General features: G+C 36.2%; 2 protein-coding genes across 2 annotated transcripts; both read right to left on the reverse strand.

The window, feature by feature from the left end:
• Nucleotides 1–707: 707 nt before the first annotated feature.
• LOC132632289 (SWI/SNF complex subunit SWI3A) lies at nucleotides 708–5,979 on the reverse strand. The gene is made up of 7 exons (XM_060348167.1): nucleotides 5,754–5,979; nucleotides 5,101–5,681; nucleotides 3,425–3,904; nucleotides 2,663–2,820; nucleotides 1,690–1,739; nucleotides 1,359–1,522; nucleotides 708–1,101 (listed from the first exon to the last, which is right to left on the reverse strand). Exons 1-7 carry the CDS (start codon nucleotides 5,806–5,808, stop codon nucleotides 922–924), a joined length of 1,668 nt encoding a protein of 555 aa, XP_060204150.1. The 5' UTR covers nucleotides 5,809–5,979; the 3' UTR covers nucleotides 708–921.
• A 3,334-nt stretch (nucleotides 5,980–9,313) lies between these two features.
• Nucleotides 9,314–16,818, reverse strand: LOC132632290 (uncharacterized). The gene is made up of 12 exons (XM_060348168.1): nucleotides 16,397–16,818; nucleotides 15,339–15,381; nucleotides 14,866–15,246; nucleotides 14,565–14,779; nucleotides 13,367–13,684; nucleotides 12,933–13,137; nucleotides 11,614–11,706; nucleotides 11,406–11,497; nucleotides 11,142–11,259; nucleotides 10,946–11,031; nucleotides 10,338–10,389; nucleotides 9,314–10,229 (listed from the first exon to the last, which is right to left on the reverse strand). Exons 2-12 carry the CDS (start codon nucleotides 15,345–15,347, stop codon nucleotides 9,714–9,716), a joined length of 2,085 nt encoding a protein of 694 aa, XP_060204151.1. The 5' UTR covers nucleotides 15,348–15,381; nucleotides 16,397–16,818; the 3' UTR covers nucleotides 9,314–9,713.
• Nucleotides 16,819–19,329: the final 2,511 nt, after the last annotated feature.

Consider the following 19,329-nt stretch of genomic DNA (forward strand, 5'->3'; position numbering starts at 1 on the left):
AAGGATAAATTCAAAAGCTGAAGATGCGTGAGTTAATCCGATGGGTAAGCTGTATTATAGGCAAGCTAAGAAGTTGCTCATATCCCTTTTTCAGCTCTGATCTATTTATTTTTAGGGTGCTTTCTTGAAGCTTTTCACTACCAATTACCAAAGGAAGTTATCCCAGCTTCACATAATAAGCAGTCTATCCATGCTACAATGGCCGGGACAAAGGATAGATTCAGCGAAGGTGAGAGCTAAACCCAAAAACCCATCCTCAGTTCGGATTGCAGGCTACAACTCATTTGTATGGAGCCGAAATCGCTAATAATTGCCAGTCAACCATAGGCGGTGAATTTGTATGCTCGGGGAAAAACTTCCATACAAATTCTTAAGCTGAAGGTCAGCAGAATCTGAGTGCCGGTCTAGATCAATAGCATCTTTGCCTGTTCGGTTTTATATCAATATATTATCATTGTTTTTGGCTCTTTCCGTTTCTTGTTGTGGTGCTCCAAAGCGGCCAAGCGTAACTTTGACAATAAACTCTCTGTTCCTATTTCACAACAAAATATTACCCTCATAACTCAAACTAAGACCAAAAAAGGTGGAAAATATAATTCTAGCCAACATTTGAATGATATCGTGCTTGATCCGCAGCAGCAGAGCTACCCTCCCAATAATCCAAAGTGCACAATTGAAATATTTATCCAGTTCATTTAGGCTCGCCATGATTAAACAAGTGATATAGTAGCAATGGAACTTAGAAGGTCAGTACAGTTCAAGTGAAGTACTGAACAGTAAAGGCATCTGAAATATAAATCAGGCACACATTGACTATCATCATCAGGAGAGAATATCTGAAGAAGCAAACTAATGATGATCTCTCTACAACATCATGGTATATGATATTCATCAAGAAACATCAAGCTATATGCTGTTACTTTAAGATTTGACTGAAGCATGATCCCTCCATCTAGATACCCCGGCACTAAATATCTTCTGCAAGATGTCCATTCTCTCCATAACTAAAGATTCTTCTAAATCCTTCATTTGGCCATGCCGCTTCTCCATCATCAGGTTCAGAGCGTCAACATGTTTCATTTTGCGTTGCAACTTCTTCACCTACGTATAAGTAGAAACAAACATAAGCCAAGCCAACCTAAGATAAGAGAACCAAAGTACCATGAACCTAAGAAGCTAGAAAATGCGAAGATGTACAGAAGCAGAAAATAATAAAGCAGAAGTGTTTCATGTCCAATTCCCAACCCCTTTTTCAGTCTTTTTTCCCATTTTCGAGAAGGCTTTTTCCATTTTTTTTTCCTTTTCCCATGAAACTTGTTCTGAATTCACCATTATTATAAACCAAACCATAAACTCACCTGTGCTTCAACCAAAGTAGAAACCAGATATTCTACTTCTCTCTCTTCCTGATCGGCCAACAATTTGGCGTGAGCAGCAGCAGCACCTACAGCAGTTGCAGTTGCGGCCCTCATACGTAAAGTTAGTGGTATAGTATTTCTCTGAGAGACTGCTACTTCTGTTTCTGCAAACACAATCGAACCACAAAGTGAATAAAAAGAGATCATAACCATGTCTACATGTTAATACATGACTGCAGTGATCACCATGAACCAACTCTTAGCAGTTGCTACAGTCTGATACACTGTTTGGAAGTTAAAGAGACAAAATGATGCATATCATGCCAAATACCTGATCTGGCGGGCTTATCCTCCCCTTCAGCACTTTCAACTTGACTCGCCCTGTAAATAAGACAATTCACTTTCATGCTAAAGGAGTCAAAGTAAATTTAGAACTGTGTAATGATAATTAAGCCAAGACGTAACGAAAGCAAGATACAAACATAAGAATGCCGAACATACATCAAAAACATAAGAATGCTGAACATACATAACAGGGAATCATACAAGATGAACTGCACAGAGACTGAACAAATTTGCACAACAAGTCAATAGTTACATACTCTTTCTGTCCCGTATTATTTGTTAACCTTCACTTTTTAAAACAATTGAAGAAAAGAGGAGGTCCTAATGTACTTCTCAAAATTACCCTCTATACATTATTAGTCTTGATTTATGTGACACACTTTCCTTTTTAGTCAGTTCCAAAAAGAATGACACATTTCTATATTTAGTAACAATTTAACTTTAAACTACCTCTCATAGGCCGAAGAGAGGTCAGTCATCAATCGGACTTCTCACCCGATCAGTCCTCTCTCTTCCTTCAAAGAAGACTCCATTTTACCATTAATGAGATGATCTATAGCCACATATATATCTTGACTTGTTTTAGACCACAAATATCAAAATTCTTCCTTTCATTCTTAAACTCCGTGTCGAGTCAAACACCTTCACATAAATTGGGACGGAGGGAGAAGAAAGTTGAAAATATTCACATGTTCTAAATAGCTTATAATGGGAATGGTACTTTTGGATTAAAAGTAACCATTTCTGCAAAGGAGACAGATAAACTGTCCTTTATTCAAAAAAAAAAATTACTTTATCAAATGCGAGCTATTGCACAGGAGATGGGTTTACCCTGTGCGCACCCGAAGGGTAGCGGCTGCGGGTTCCCATGTCATAAAAAAAAAAAAAATTATCATCTGAAATGGATGGAGTATTATATGTTATCCCAACGAAAAAGGGGCGGAGGGAGTACTAATTACCTCTCTGTCTCACTGATATCAGCAATTGATCCCAATCCATCATCATCTTCATCAAAAATGTCCGTTGAACACTGATTCTCATAGCAAAGGGCTGTAACAGCAGCCTCAGCTGCAGATGCTGTGATACGTGGACCAACAGCACCAGAGATGCGAGCTACCTGAAGAGTACAGATCACCAATCATTTACAAGACTAATAAATGGTGAAAGTGGAATTAAGCAAAGATGACCTCAGGAGCAAATTCCAATCACGTTTTAGTAACTTGCTTCTATTTTTGCTTCAGTACTTGTCTTCTCTACAGTATTTTCACAATAGCTTTTACTCTTGTATTTGTCAAACATGTTTTTGAAAACGCTTTACTTGAGCCGAGGGTCTATCGGAAACGGCCTCTCTACCTCACACAAGGTAGGCGTAAGTCTGCGTATACCCCACCCTCCCCAGACCCCATTTGTGGGATCACACTGGGTATGTTGTTGCTGTTGTTGTTTTCTCAACAATTTACTTATCAAACCGCAAATCTAATTCTTTTCCCATCTGGGAATGTTTAAAACAGTCAAAACAGCCATATATAGCATGTTTTCCTTCGCGGACTCCCTATTATCCTGTTTTAAGCATTTCTTTTTGATGAAGTCACGTGTTAAACATTGGGCTATTTGCTCCATTTAATTTTCTAGGCAAATAGAACATCATTGATCAACTAGACACAAAGGCAACGATGCTGACTCGTAAAAGAAATAGTCCACAGTAACAGAAGAATGTGAACCTGTTTCATCAGGAAACTACTGGCTTCTGAAACCGGAGCCCTCCGTATTTTCTTGAGAGGAGGGGTTTCGCTTTCAGCATCTCCATTCTGTTGATGCTCCTGGTTCTGCTCGTGAGGTTGATTTGCAGGAGCTTCTCCACACTCACTTATTGCAGGTTGAGCTTGATCCACGCCACTTACCTCACCATTTTTGTCCAAAAAATTAAGCTTTCTATGAATAGAACCAAGCATAAGATCCCCAAATGGCAACTGTATAAGCTTTGAGATACAATCCAGTTTACTCTTTGTTTTGACATTTTGAGCAACAAGATCCCAGTCATCACCATGCTTCAGTACAGATTCTAATAGAAGTAAAGTCTCTGCTTCAGTCCAGGCAGCTTTGGGGCTCGCACCATCTATTAACTTGAACTCATCTGCCAATTTGTTCTTGTCATAATTACCACTTTTAAAGCACTTCTCGCATAAATTAATGCTCGCATCCTGACATAAACAAAGAGAAAGCAATCAAGACAGCTACTATTCTAAATATACCGATTTTCAAGCATCTTGTAGATTTAGAGGTTATTTTTCATTTTTTTGGCAGCATTCGTAGCTTAATTATATACAAGACAAATGCTACCGATCAACCCGACAACTCATCAATCCACCGGCATACACATCTTATTTATTACCCGATCTAAAAATATTATAAGAAACTGACAAGCAATTGCAAAACAAAGAAACGTGGTCTATTTAGGGGTTCTTAATTCTATGATGATTAGCAGAGTCAGCGCCTTGTAATTTTTCTAATAATTTACCAAACATCAATAAAGATAGTCTCATCAGAGAGTATTTTGGGTCGAGGTTAAAACATAATAGATCTCCTAACAACTTTTTTGTCTTTTGTTATATAAACAACGGAAAAGGGTCAAAAATACCCCTAACATACGAAAAATGGCTCACAAATATCCTCCATCCACCTTTTGGTCTAAAAATACCCCCAACCTATTTGTTTTGGCTCAAGAATACCCCTCAAACTATGTTATCATTCTCAAAAAAAAATACCCCTCAAACTAACAACCCAAACCTTGATGGCTCTTTGCAATTTAAAATAGCCACGTGACTTATTATGATTTGCCACATATATCACTTAATTTAAAAGTTAAACCCACCAATTTTTCAACTTAAATCCACTAACCCGTTTTCACTTTAATTAAACATTGCAGCTCATCTAAGTGCTACAGAAAAGCATTTTGAGTGCTCATCCATACAATTTCACTTAGTCAAAGTGATCTACCACATTATGCTGAATTCCTGATCATACCATTCTTGTGTCAATTTTGAGCTCAAAAGGATATTTCTTGAACACCTACTGTGTTCCATCGCTATATTGCGATAAAAACATAGTACTTCATCTGTACCAATTTATGTGACACTATTTCCTTTTCAGTTAGTCCCTAAAAGAATGACATCTTTATATATCTAGTGGAGTAACAATTCAACTTTAAACTTCTCATTTTACCCACAGAAATTTATATAACTTATTTTAGAGCACTAGTTTCAAAAGTCCTCCCTTATCTCTTAAACTCATGCCCAGTCAAATAAATGGGGACAAATGGAATAGTAACTAGTAATCAAGTAAATAACGAAAACAGCAAACAATAAAGAGAAACTACACAACAAAACTCAGAATATACCTTGCTATACTCATAATGACCCGAATCACATTGATCTTTACAACTCTCACAAACCACACTTTCCTTTTTTCCCTCCTCCACCAACTCCCCATAAACATCCGAAAACGACGCCATTGGCGACACCTTCACTACCCCATCACCACCACCACCCCTCCCCCTCCCACCAATAATCACCGGTTCCCTCACGGGCACGAGGGGTTTCAAAGATTGAGGAGCAGCCACAACCCTAACCCCATGTGGGGCCCCTTCTTCAACCCTAATCCTCCACTTCTCATCCTCCTTATCATCCTCTTCTTCCACCACAGCATCAACAGGCAATTCAGCATTATTAGGATCAAAATTAATCAAACCCCACTTCTCCAAAAATGTAAACACCTTATGTAACACACTTATATCACCCACTAATGATTTCCTGACCTCAGTAAATGATAACCTTCGGGTCGGATCCTCACGGTAAGATGTAATAATAAAGTCCCTGTACTCTTTGTATATTCTTGGTGTCCTTGTAATTGAACTCCCATCAAAGAATTCTCTTAGTGATAGCCTCTCTACTTCGTGTATGCTTTGCCAAGAAAACCAACCTTGAAAGAACAAAATTAGAGATAGACAAATAATACAGAGATAAAAAGGGGGTTGTGGGTTGTTATACTTACTTGTGTAACTTGGGATTGTGTAAAGGTCGTGGTCAGGTTCGTTCGTTGAGTCCATTAGGTGCAGTGTTAAAATCCAAAGTGCAAGAATTTACCTTTCCCTTAAATCACAAATCTTATAGCCAGGGCTGGCTACCAATAAAGTATTGCTTAGTCTGTAATGGGGGCAATGCACAAATAACCCTTTTAGAGGACCCCCATTTAAAATATAGTCGAAGTTTATTTATCAACTTTAGAGTTTAGACCGTGGAATCTGAAAGTTCCAAACTTCAAGTCTGAATTTAAGGGTCGTTTGGTCTGAATTTAGTTATGCTCAGATTAGTTATCCTCGTATTATTTCTATTAAAAATATAAATAACATGCATTACATAATTTTTAAGAATGAGTTGTTTGTTTACGAAAATACCTCCACCTTATTTAGTAGAAAAGGATTTGAGGGACTTTAAGAGTATATTTACCATTTCTAATCCTGGTATATTCTACTCCAGGATTAGTAACTAAACAATCGATAAGGCAATACTAGATTTTTTTCTCAGAACCATTTATGCTTGTCCAGCATTACCAGATTTTTTTCTCAGAACCATTTATGCTTGTCCAGCATTACCTAACAACCCCGTAGGCTCTACCAAAACCTAGGTTTGAAGTTAACACAGTTCAATCTGGTAAAATTTAATTTTAGATCCAATTGTCTAAAGTTGACACGACGGTCTAAAGAAAGAAGGAGAAACAAGTAGCAGAATATATTTTGACGGGAATAGGTTCAAATATACCCCTCTACTTTCTTTTATTAGCTAAACATTACCCTCCGTTAGAGAAAGTGAACAAAAATACCCCTGCTATTACCAAACTTTACATCGATAGCCTACTTGGATGAAAAACCCCAAATCAAACACAATCTCCAATTTCAGTTAAAATTACCCATTCCCTTTGTTGACCCACCCCGCCCCACCAATTAAACACATCCCCCATCGAATCCCCTCCGGGAAGAAATGCTCCAGTATAGGAAATTGGAAATTGGGTTTGATTTTGTAACACCTCGTACATTTAACCTAAGATTTGACCATGATCCTAGACTTAGAAAACCAGATAAAGAATATGACAATTGGAATTTCCTCTTCAGTTGTAAGATGATGGTTTACGCCCATGAACAGTGACCGTATTTCAGTATACGACCCGTATTTCAAGTCGTAAACTGGTACCAAAGATTTATGAGCATTCTGAAATTTGACATTTGGAGGCTACATTGTTAAAAACGGACCGTATTTCAAAATACGGCCCGTATTTCAAAACGTATTTGAAATTTGGAAAACTTCCTTGATGAAAGTTGTAGAGCTTTGAAATACCTTTCCAACAGTATATTATGGGGGTCAAACGGATATCTGTGCAAAGAGTTATGGCCATTTTACTGAAGAGAAGCAGTGCAGTCCATACGGAATATGGACCGTATTTCAAAATACGGCCCGTATTTCAAAATAAGGCTAGTACTTTACTGGACGTAAAATTCAATTTTCCAGAACAGTATATATTCGTCCATATCAGTTCAAATCATTATTTTTCATTCCTTCAAGCCCTAGAACGACCTCCTACCCTCCTCCATCATCAAGAACACCAAGTTAAGCCTACTCTATATTCCAACTCAATTCTAACATATACTCTAATAATCTAAACAAGAAATCATCATTCCTAAACTAGGGTTTTCAAGAAAACCCATCTCAAGGTTCAAGAATTCAAGATTTTGGAAATCTTCTTCAAAGCTCAAGTCTTTAATTCAAGTTTTGGAGCGACTAAGGTATGTAGAGTTACTATCTACGTGTGGGAACATCATTGTTCTTCCCCACGCCTCATAATCCATAAATTATGATTCTTTACGAAAACTAGGGTTTCTATACCATGCTCATGATAACCCTAGGTCCATGTCCATGATTATATTATGTATGAATTGTTATAATTCCATCATTGAGTTCTTAATATTTCTTTATGATTATTAAGAATCTGTCTGTAATCTATGAAAAATCCATATATCTCATTCCATGGGTTAATGCATGCTAGTTTATGATATATTATGCTATTTTCAAGAAAATACTATACATGTTTTACAAGCTCATGCAAGCAAGCTATAATTTATGATATCTATGTACAAGTAAGTTATATTCATGAAAACCATGGGCAGCAAGTGCCACTTATTTTACATGCTCATGATTTTGAGAGTTGCTTTAATTACCGAGGAAGGCTTCAGATAGCCTGAAACTACGTAGCCACCGTAGGATGAGGATCGCTCCACCCATGTCCCGGACGATCTCTCATAATGACCGGATCCTTTCATATTTTATTAAATCTCATGTTCCCTGGCAAGGACTGAGTGTTCTGCTGGCGGGACGCAAGCACCAGACCATGGATCGGTTATAAGTTATTGCTCTCCCTACTTATGATATATTTACCATGTTATATATATGTATTCATGTTCATGACCAGGTTTCAGTTCCTATCATTATTATTTCATGTCCCATGTTATTTCATTCAGTTGCTTTACATACCAGTACATTCAAAGTCCTGACGTCCCCTTTCTATTGCCCTGGGGCCTGCATTTCATGATGCAGGTACTGATTTGCAGGACGACGTATGTGCTCAGTAGGACAACACTCGTATCAGCTTATTGGTGAGCCCCATCTCATTCGGGGTTTAGTCAACTCTTTGTTTTATAATTAGTAATGCATCTAAGGTATGCTGGGGGCCTTGTCCCAGCAAGCAGGTTTTCCGGTCAGACTCATGATAGAGGTTTCATAGACTAGACAAGTCAGTTATGTTATGTCAGACATTCGGAGTCGTATAGCCATTTTGGCTCATTTATGTTATTTCCGCACTTATGTTTAAACAAGTATTTTTATTAAGTATTATGACTTACTACGTTTTATAAAGGCTCATCATGCATTCACGTTATATTCCGCTCATGTTATGCCTCATGATGATTCAGCAAGCCATGTGGTTTGCTCAGTCACATGCAGTAAGGCACCGAGTGCCGTGTTTCGCCCAAGCCATGGTTCAGGGTGTGACAGATTTGGGATTTTCCATCCAAATAGGGGTATAGGTGTAAAGTTTGATAACAGGTGGGGTATTTTTGTTCACTTTCACTAACGGACGTAAAATTAGCTTATGAAAGAAAGTAAAGGGGTATATTTGACCCTTTTCCCTATTTTGAATAAGGGTGCTCGCTACGTAATGCAATTTTTATCATTGTACTCCACTACTCCTAGTTCAAATTAGTAAAAAGAGGTGGTTTTATATCTTTCACCCAACACAGTATAATACTCTTTTTCGTTTAAAAGGGAAATGACAAGACTCAGAAGTATAGTTGTAAAATCATTTAAGTCTCCCATTTCAATTTGGAAATTGATGTTTTAATTGTTTAATAGAGTAAGAAAATTAAATTTTACATATTCAAATGTTGGATTTTTACGAAGTTGGATGTGTTTTATGCAGAAAGCGACCCACGGAAGCCTTCTCACTTAGAATAGAGCTCACCAGAAAAAAGACAGGTTCAAGTACGTTAACTCATCATTCAGTGATTTAACGCGTTGAAGAAAAAAATTGTAAAAATGACATCAAAGAATTGGCACAATTGTTAAATCACCAAGCCGCGAATGGTTACTTATCTGGTATAAACAACTCTTCCAACTTTGTTTATAGGAAATCTACTTTCTAAGAAAATCTTTTGTTTTTTTGGCGCGAAGTACAGGTACCACCAAAATTATATCACAAATATTAGAGAATACGCGTTCTCTTTTTTCCCAGTATCTAGCAACAGGGCAATGCTTGACTGGGAAAAGGACGCTGCAAGACTCCTCTTCATTAAAACTCCCAGCTCCCATTCCCAGTTAAATGAATCATTTTCTCCTCGAAGCTGTAAATTGATCAATCTTTCTTAAACCATTGGCATCTAGGTATATATGTAAGGGCCATCGTTTGTCAGATAAAAATTGAAGTGCTACGAACAGCCTCAGAAATCAGGGAAGCGGTAGTCTCATCAGCAACGCTTATCATGGTTCGTGTTGCTGTAATCACTATCAAGGCTTCATTGGGCTCCGAGATACATACAGTTGATACATTTTCTGATCCATCAGTACTCTGGGCATCTTGTACAGTTGCTTTCATCCCCATCTTCTTTAAAGCCATCAGAAGGGAGTCCAACTCAACTCTACCCAGGAATAGCAGTGGCCTATCTTGTGAAGAAAGCACTTGCTTGCTTCCAAGAACTAACCGATGTTTTCCCTGCTCAAGGAGCAACTCTCCCTTTAATCTTGCAGTATTATTTTCTTGTATCAGTTTTGTATAATTGATCAGCTCAGAAGTCAAGTCCATGGCAATGTCCATATCTGCATAATTGTTCAACTTAGGCATAACTACAGTTTCATTTCCGGAGAAATAACAGACTGAAAATTTAAGGTTCCAACAGCTAATATGGGGCCTCAATCTCTCAGGAACCTGAAATGAGCAAGAGAGGCAATAGTTAAGAGAACATGTACAATAGTTCAGTTACTTAGGGCAGAAGAGAGGGGGGAGGGCAGAGAGAGAAAGAAAGAGAGAGCCTACCAGCACACGTTTAGGTTGTAATATCTTTAGTAGAGGTATAGTGTTCTTTAGCCTGCAAATAGAAAATGAAGTCTGTATTTGTAATGAGTCAAAGCCAGAATGGTAATTGAAGAGCAAAGAATTTATACTATTTGAGATAGAAATAAATAATGACTCCTGTGAATTCTATAATTAAAGATTAAAGAAAATGACTAACCACTGTGCCGCCTCCCCGGCCTCCATAAATAAGAAATAAAACCAGTAAGTACTTAACTTTATTGTTTACTGGATAAATTAACTCACACTTAAAGGGGACGGTTCCTAAACTATCCAGAAGCACAACCTTGGGCATCTAATGGTTTTTCATTAATTCACAAAGCTCCCCATTAAAGTACCTAGAAAAGATAATCATATGGTAAGAAGCGAAGTGACTTTAGATCAAACATTCAGGACCCTTTTCAACGAGCATCTTTTATCTGCTTTCTTTTTCATAAGGCACCTCTTAATCCTAGTTTTTGCAAATTTAGCGAATAAACTACCTATATAACACCAAAAGTACAAAGAGCTAAAATGCCAGACAGGTGTTGTCTGCTTCACTTGAGATAAGGGATCAAATAGAGTATGCTTACCTTATTCCAGAGATGAATGAACATTGAAGGACCTTCATTGACATTGGCTTAAAAGGCAAGAAAGTCAAATTGATATCAGCTCCTTCCTGTGAAATGTGATGCATTGACCATAAAAATATAGTCAAGCCTGACATTAGTCAAACAACCAGATGGATGAGATTTGAAAATATGAAAAAAACATATTGCAGGTAGGCACCTCCATAATAAGCAACGAGTTAGGATCTGCACACCAACGTTGAAGGAGATGAACAGCAGGGCCAAGTCGCAGACTCCAGTGAGGACAAAATACTATGCAAGGTTCCTGCCAACTTGTGCTGAGACAACAATGAAGTCAAAAGATGTAAAAGGATAGAAAAAGTGTAGTAAAGCCAAAATACTGTCCGCATCAAGCTTATTAAGCAGGTTACTATGCCCATTTCTTTTAGCTTATATCTCGAAACGAGGGGACGGAATATCTTACAGGAATTTCGATGAATGTATTGCAGGAGATACCAAGAGCTTTTTCTCATTTGACAGCTGAATATGAGTGAATAGTGGTTGCCCAGCATAGAACTGTGGATCCACACGTAAAACAAAAAGTAACACGTTATCTCTAATTGCTCAACTGTGTCTTAACAGCAAAGGATTAAAACCACAAGGTTCATAGTGAAGATAAGATAATGTAGTACTCTTTCTTGCCGTTGACTGGACAGCCATTCAGGTATGATATTGAAAAATTCCAATAACTCTTCTGCCACAGAAGAAACAAAATATATAGGAACCTACAGCACAGGAAAATCCAGTTTAAATACATGAAAAACATATTCCAGCTGAAGAAAATTTAGGTATCCACAACTAAATGTACTTTACTAGATATGAAATCGAACCAAAACTTAAGAAGTGGAAGACTCTTGTCCATGCGTATTGATCAGAAACAGATTCAAATTATAACTTTTTGCATAATGGATGGCAATAATCCACGAGTGCATATAATATATGGGAGACAAGAATCTCTCTATGTTCATTCCTTCACACATCAGAAAACCACCTTTGGTACTATAGTAACATTGAAAGCAAAGGCAACTCCTTTATTTCTTTTGGTGTACAAAGTGACTTTGCACAGTTGAGGAATACCCTCTTATCCCTATCTTTTTGGTGCACCTATGAGGTTCCTTTATGTCTAGGAGACTGGTGACATTCACAGAGAATTGTATCTTGATGGAGTTTTTCTACTTTTCAATATACTTCTTATCTATGAGCATTTTAGCCCGAAATTTCAATGAAACTTTTATAGATTTATCAGCCAGAAAAAGAAAAAAAAGCAAAGGTAAACCACACTGCTTGTTCCTTATTGCGGGATTCTTTGTGAATATCTAGTTATGTTTTTCTTTCTTTTTCCTTTTATTCCTTCTTCATTTTGAAGGTTGACGCAAAAAAATCTAATATAAGTGCATAAATATGCTTCATCCTTATCAATTGAAGTCGAGATAACGACTAGTTTTTAAACAATTTAATAAAATGTATTCATTATTCTTTGCACTAGATCTAGTATTATAACATAAAAGCAGAAGGCCTCAATCAGGAAAGATATCATAATAAACTGCTCTGCTATTTTGTTAGAAATGCAGCTGCTTCCTTTCAAGCAATAAGTTACTCTTCTTCATTCCAGATATAATTCTTTTCAAACTTGTAAAAATGGCAGCAAACAATCTTTCTTCCCTTACTCTATTTTTTTCAAGTTAGTTGAATATATCTAATCCTTATCGTGTATAACTTGCGTGCTCTGCCACTTTATGCCTCTCGAGGTGAAAATTCTCAGCATCATCTGCATTTCCCACCCCGAGACTACAGAACACATGGCTCAAAATACCGATCTTCTAAGGTAAATTGATATGACAATCACCTAATCACATGGTGTTATTTTATAAGGTATAATTAGATCAGCAATCACCTAGGCACTTGTTGAAGAATTGGTATACATGCACATATATGCAATCTTACACCATACCTTCAAATTTGAAGATTCTAGCAAAAGTGATATGTGTTCCAGTAGCTGCAACATGACTCCGGGACGTCCCATGGGAATAAGGACTGAACCTCCATCATTAATAGAATTCAAAGCATGTGAACATACAAAGGATACTTTTTCCATCTCTTCTGAGTACTCATCTGAATCAATCAAGGATTCAGTTTCCCTACCGCTGCCGGTATCACTGCACACGTTCCAAGTTTCAAAGATCATTATTTCCCTTCCAGGAAATATGAAAATGATATGGAGAAAGATGAATAAAAAATGAACCAAAAAGTGAATGGAGAAAAGGAGAAGATAATTTTTTAAAGGAAAAAAGAAAAAGCATATAGCTATTATCTTATCTCACATATGCATGCCGGAGAACTTCAGTAATATGTATTATCTTCTTGAATAATACAAAAGGAATGTACCATGGATAGGACCTGGCAGCAGCAGGAGGGAAGTCGTTCTTTTCACCGTCAACATCATTGCAGGCTGTGAAGTCTGAATATAATAGAACATCACTTCCTTCAAGAGCTTTGTAATCGAAACTGGATGCAGTTATTGATGCAAAGACTGAGCCAGAAAGATAAGTAAGGCTTCCTTTTGGACTTAGAATTTTCCAATTACAAGCACCTATCTCCAAACCAGAGCTGAATGCTTTTATGGTCAATGAGCCATTATAGCAGGCTTCTTCAAAATACTTAAGGAATTGAACCTTCTCCATGCAATCCTTGATATCAGCTGCACTGAAATTTTCTCATTACTTGTGCAGATCAATAAACATCAATCCCATAACAAACACATAGAACTTCAAAGTTTCTTTGCTTCCTTTTTCATTTTTGACTACTGGCTACGAGCAACAGGTTCTTTTCTTTCAGACTGTGGGATGAATAGTCCAATTCGTAACAGAACTTCTAATCCATTTCAAAGTCAGTAAGTTTGTACTCGAAAATATGCATCCACATGTAAGTATATATATGTTGCTGAAATGGAACTCTGCTGCATACTTCCACTCCCATCCCAGGTTGAAAGTCTTCATTTTGATGTCCCGGTGTAATGTCTGCTCTGTTGAGCAGACAATTCAATTGCAAAAACACAACTCCCCAAGTTCATATAAATCATTGCAGACTATTGACTGACTTAAACTAGTATAACTAATTTAGGATGAAATGAGTGTATATTTGTATTGGTGAAAAAAATTATGAGACCCCCGCATCATGTGTTCCTCATTTTTTAAGATACGTCATTTCTACGTGTTTGTATCACCTAGAAAATTTACATCCAAGTCAATCTTACCCCAAAAAAAAAAAAAAGCACAAGAAGAATTTAAAAAGTCAGGTGTAAGTAGCAGAGTAGTTCTAGTAAGTTGAACACGCTAATCGACTGAAACTGATGCCTTGGTGGTGAAACGGTAGACACAAAGACTCAAAATCTCGTGCTAAAGAGGGTGAAGGTTCGAGTCCTCTTCAAGGCATAATATTGAGAATGCTTATTGAAAAAAGAGCTTGGATCAAATCGGCAATACCGATTCAATCTGAGCTCTTGGAATTGGAATAAATTCAACGATAATCCACAAGAAACGAGACAAAAACAGATCTTTGTATCAAATGAAATAAGAAGTATTACCTGTATATGGACATCCATCCACCAAGTTCTGTCCCTTCAATGCCTAAAACAATATCCTTTAGTGCTGTAGGTAGTAGTTCAAGTTTTTCCCATGTCATCCATTGAGGGCAACCAGACTCTTCAGGTCCATAGAATTGTCTCAACTCCATATGCATGGAAACAAGGTCCTCCATCATCAGTTTCCCTAGTTTGGAAGCTGCTTCCGTTGCATATATCTGATGAGATAACCACATCAAAAGGATATTCACTAGCATAAGGTTAATTGTATTCTATAAATGCAAGAAAATATCCTTTCTATCACCTTTGCTCTGAAGTCTTTGAGGCGGGTAACAAATGGTAACCCTAGCATACCCATTGCACTTGAGATTAGTACCACGTCTATGGAATAAATACTCCAAAGCTGCAAGCTTGTCACAGTTTTATACCAAGGCTCAGCTTGTATCAAAATTTTGGAATCAAGAGACTCTCCAACTTCCCGTCTTATAGACTCCGAATTTGATGAACTTTGGCCTCTATGATTTGAAGTTTCTTCATCAAGCAGGGAAGATGTAACAATTGGTAGGGGAGAAAAGACGGCGAGTGCTGAAAGGTCTAAAGGGCAGTCAAGTAACACCCGGAAACCGCTTATATTAACTATGTGGCATGGTGGGAAATAATAGCCCTTGCCCTCACTTAAACATGTCTGCAAATGTTGGAATCCATGAACATGATGTCAGTATGTACTCTTAACAATATGCAGGCAAAGCAAATATGTAGAGAAGGGAAGAGACTTACAAACTTCATGGAATTCAAGAGTGCTGTTCCAAAGGATATCAACCTACAATAGAAATAATAATAGGAACAGCTTAAAAACACAAATGAGTAGTACTCCCTCCGGTTCTAAAAAGTGTCCACTTAGCCTTTATTGTTTGGTTGAAAAAGAGTGTCCACTCACCAAATCAAGAAAGAATTAACCTTATTTTTCCAGATTTGCCCTTATTAAGTGTTTAGTCAAATTACCTATTTTTGCCTGGAAGTTAGTATTTTCTTAAGGGGTGTCCAAATGGCTAAGCGGACACTCTTTTTGAACCGGAGGAAGTATAAACTATAAAGTAGTGGCATCTCATGAAGGTTTTTGAGCTTCACATTTAGCAAACTGGGTCAGGAAAATAGTTTTTGTTAACAATTTGTTAACTTGAGAAGGTCGAGATATACTTTTTACCAGTTTTATCCACAGTCGTCTTTGGGTCTTTTTAACCGGGTCATTTTCAGTTATAAGACATGGTTGGGTTAAACGGATATGATGTATATATGAGTTAAATAGGTTTATCATTGAAAAGTTAGAACTTTAATATGACATGATATTACAAACTAGGAGGGAATGAGGCTTTTGTGGTGTTTATTATTTGTTGAGGAAAACAGTAATAGTTGAATGATTTTATTGTCCTAAAAGAAACAAAAATAATTGTAATAGACAATTCTCGAAACTTGAATGATTTTATTGTCCTAAAAGAAACAAAAATGATTGTAATAGGCAATTCTCGAAACTTGAATGATCATCCAGGGAATTAACTCGATAGATGACGACATAAACTAAACATTATCAAATTCTCTAAAGATATTACACGAAGTGAACTGAGGCAAATGACAAATACATGAAATATACACATGAATACAACAACAAAAAAAAAAAAAAAACACAAAGATTTCAAGAAATAGAAAACAAACGCTTAAAACTGAGAACCCAAGGTTAATAGAATCTCAGAAAAACCAAACTAGTTCATTATTGAAAAAACAAACCAGCAAAGAACTCTGAAAAGAAAAAAAAAATAGAGAGAGAGAAGGGAACTTACAATGCTTTTGCAACCAGCAAAGTTTTGCTTCCTTTGGCACTAAAATTAGGGCATTGTACGTTTATACGCTTTCTTGAAAAACAACTAAAAGGAGCGCCAAACTACATCGTTAGCTCTATCTGAAATTTATTTATTTTTTAAAAAAAAAACATTAAAGTTAAAAAAGCAAAACAAAAGGGTCCAATATGCCCCTAAAGTATTTGATATTGAGAAGTATATGTCATTTGTTAATAGTTTAGCTTAGGCCTGTTCATCGGTCCGATTGGATTGGGTTCAACACATTTTGAAATAGAATTTCGGTTTTTGGATTTGCAAAATGTAATTCGAATTCGATCTAAATATGTTCGTATTGGATTGGATTTTTTAAGTTCTGTTTCAGATAAATCGATTTGGATAATTCGGATTTTCGGTTCAACCTAGAAATTGAATTGCTTCTTCTTCCTCTTCTTACAAAATGAACAACCGAATAAAATATTCATATCAAATTGTCTCAATATATAGTTAGGTCCTTATTGCTATCACAATTATATAAATAGTACTCATACAATCAATAAAATTATTACCAAAAATGCAACTAAAACACTAGTCCTAATAATTAACAAGTCCAATTTAGTAAAATCATCCCATACATAGAATATACTGACAATAAAAATAAAACTAAAATATAAAAAGTAATCATCTTTAAAATTAACAAATTTAAACATATTGAACTTAGTAATATTTTTGAATATATGGATTGATGTATAATGAATAGGTAATGCTCTAATATATAATGGATAGTCGGGTAGGCTAAACATAAGGTATAAGTAATTCGGTTTTCGAATATCCAAAAATTCGAAGTTCCAAACCCGAAATCCGATTCAAAATCCAAAAGTTTTAAAAGTTAAATCAAAAATCCGATGAATCTGAAAATTTCAAAATATAAGTCTAAAATGTTCGGATTTCGAGTTTATCCAAACTATGCACACCCCTAGTTTAGCTTACATATTTCCTTAGTGTTCAATATTTGGTCTAAATATGTCATTAATTTAATTGGGAACCCCAATTAACCTAATTAGTTGATTAATAAGCGGAAAAGGGTCAATATGTCTTTAAAGTAGCAAAATTGAGTAGATATATGTTCTTTAATAGTTTAACATTTCTTTAACATGCATAGATCTAACATTTCTTTTATACTTGTATTTGTGTAACAATAAAGCCAAGCACATTTCTAAGTCAGAAGGTAAATAGTTTAGCTTAAGTTAATATTGTTATTTTCTTTTACATATTTATGATGTAAATAATATATCAATACAACATACGTTCATATATTCGGTGATGAAAATTATAATTTATAAATATATTTTTGTTCTCAGTTTCCTGGGGTTTTTACTACCGATTCATGTATTTTCCACACTATACTTGTGTCCTAAATTAATGACGAGATCATTTCCATCATGTTATTATTAAAAAAAAAAAAAAACGGCGGGGCTTTTATTAAAAGTTTAACTATATTGTCTGAGTCAATAATTTTTCCGGAACAACGGCAATCCTCAAGATTCGATTTTTTCAACGAAGAAACAATATTATATAAAAAAAAAGCTATTGGGTTGGAAAGGGGTTGCCATCCAAAAAAGCTATTTCTTAAACTTGGTTAAATATGAGAAAATTGGATTTGATTATCATTCATGGGTATTATTAACGAATGGCGTATCTGCTCAATTTCATATACTTTTAGGGCATATTTAGCTACTCTTTGCTTATTAATAAGTTATTTAGGTTAATTGGGGACTCCAGTTAAATTAAGGACATATTTGGACCAACTATTGAACATTAAGCGCATATGTGAGCTAAACTATTAACGAACGACATATTTGCTCAATTTCGAATATTTTAAGGGTATATTTGAACCTTTTCAGAAAGCAAAAAGAAATTGAAATGCAAGTCGAACTGACGAACTAGATGAAAACACCTTACCACTGAGTAAGCTTTTGGGTTGTGTTAAAGAAAATTCAAAGCATTTAATACTTTTTGTGAAAGGGGTTCATCAAAATTCGCTTCCACCCCCTATCCTTCCATACCTCCTTTCCAATCAAGCTGGAGAAGAAGAGCCACGTTTTTCTTTCTTTGTTTTTTAAATTTTTGCTGACATGCCTTTTTTCAATTGATCTTTTTCCATGTCATGTGCGTGTATACTTCACGCATTAGATTTTAGGGCCGACTATTTTCAAAGGGTTCAATAGGTACAATTTCTAACAAGATAAAGTGTTCAATAGGAACAACGTTAAGTTAAAGGTGTCTAAATGGAAAAATGAGACAAGTTTGAGGGGTTGCATACGTATTCAGCCAAAGGAAAAAAAAACACTAAAATTTTGCAGACACCATTGGAAGTTGACGAAGATGGGATTTATTGGTTCCAGAGAACACAAAAACTCATTGAAACAACATTGACAGATGACCAAACGAAATTAAGCACAAAGATTACCCAGAGTGAAAGCGTCACTTTGGTCTGCTAAAATGAAACTAGAGATTAACCAAAAAACAGAGTTTTGCTGTTGAATACTTGAATATAGATGACCTAGTTGAAGGTGACTGGAGCTTGACGAAAACGGGGGTGCCTTTTTTTTTTTTTCTTTTTTAGTGGTATATATGAGTCAATTTCACTAAAATAACCATATCTCATCCTCTTTTCCTTTTTTCCTTCTCTAAAATCTGGCTTATCACTGTGAGTGATGCAATCCGAACAGGTCATAATAAATTATCATGTCTTTAAAGTATTCATGACGCTTGTTCCATATTACACATTTCTTTATTATGTCACGCAGAAAACTTTACTTCGAATCTGACACATCAAAATTTGCACTGTGATGACTCGAGCGCGTTTTCTTAGCACTAAGCGAAAGATGGAACAACCTACGGAGAATTATATCATGAATGCACTGCATTCACGTCTC

This window comes from Lycium barbarum, chromosome 3 (genome assembly GCF_019175385.1).
Source record: "Lycium barbarum isolate Lr01 chromosome 3, ASM1917538v2, whole genome shotgun sequence".
Classification (NCBI taxonomy): Eukaryota; Viridiplantae; Streptophyta; class Magnoliopsida; order Solanales; family Solanaceae; genus Lycium; species Lycium barbarum.

Bases quoted from the DNA above. Each gene is read 5' to 3' on its own strand.
- LOC132632289 (XM_060348167.1), bottom strand. From the start codon at position 5,808: ATGGACTCAACGAACGAACCTGACCACGACCTTTACACAATCCCAAGT. The intron at 3,905-5,100 runs GTATATTCTGAG...TGTTTATGTCAG, and splicing joins GTCATTATGAGTATAGCAAG to GATGCGAGCATTAATTTATG. The intron at 2,821-3,424 runs GTTCACATTCTT...TGTACTCTTCAG, and splicing joins GTAGTTTCCTGATGAAACAG to GTAGCTCGCATCTCTGGTGC.
- LOC132632290 (XM_060348168.1), bottom strand. The intron at 14,780-14,865 runs GTGATAGAAAGG...TTATCTCATCAG, and splicing joins TCAAAGACTTCAGAGCAAAG to ATATATGCAACGGAAGCAGC. The intron at 11,260-11,405 runs GTAAGATATTCC...TTGTTGTCTCAG, and splicing joins ATACATTCATCGAAATTCCT to CACAAGTTGGCAGGAACCTT.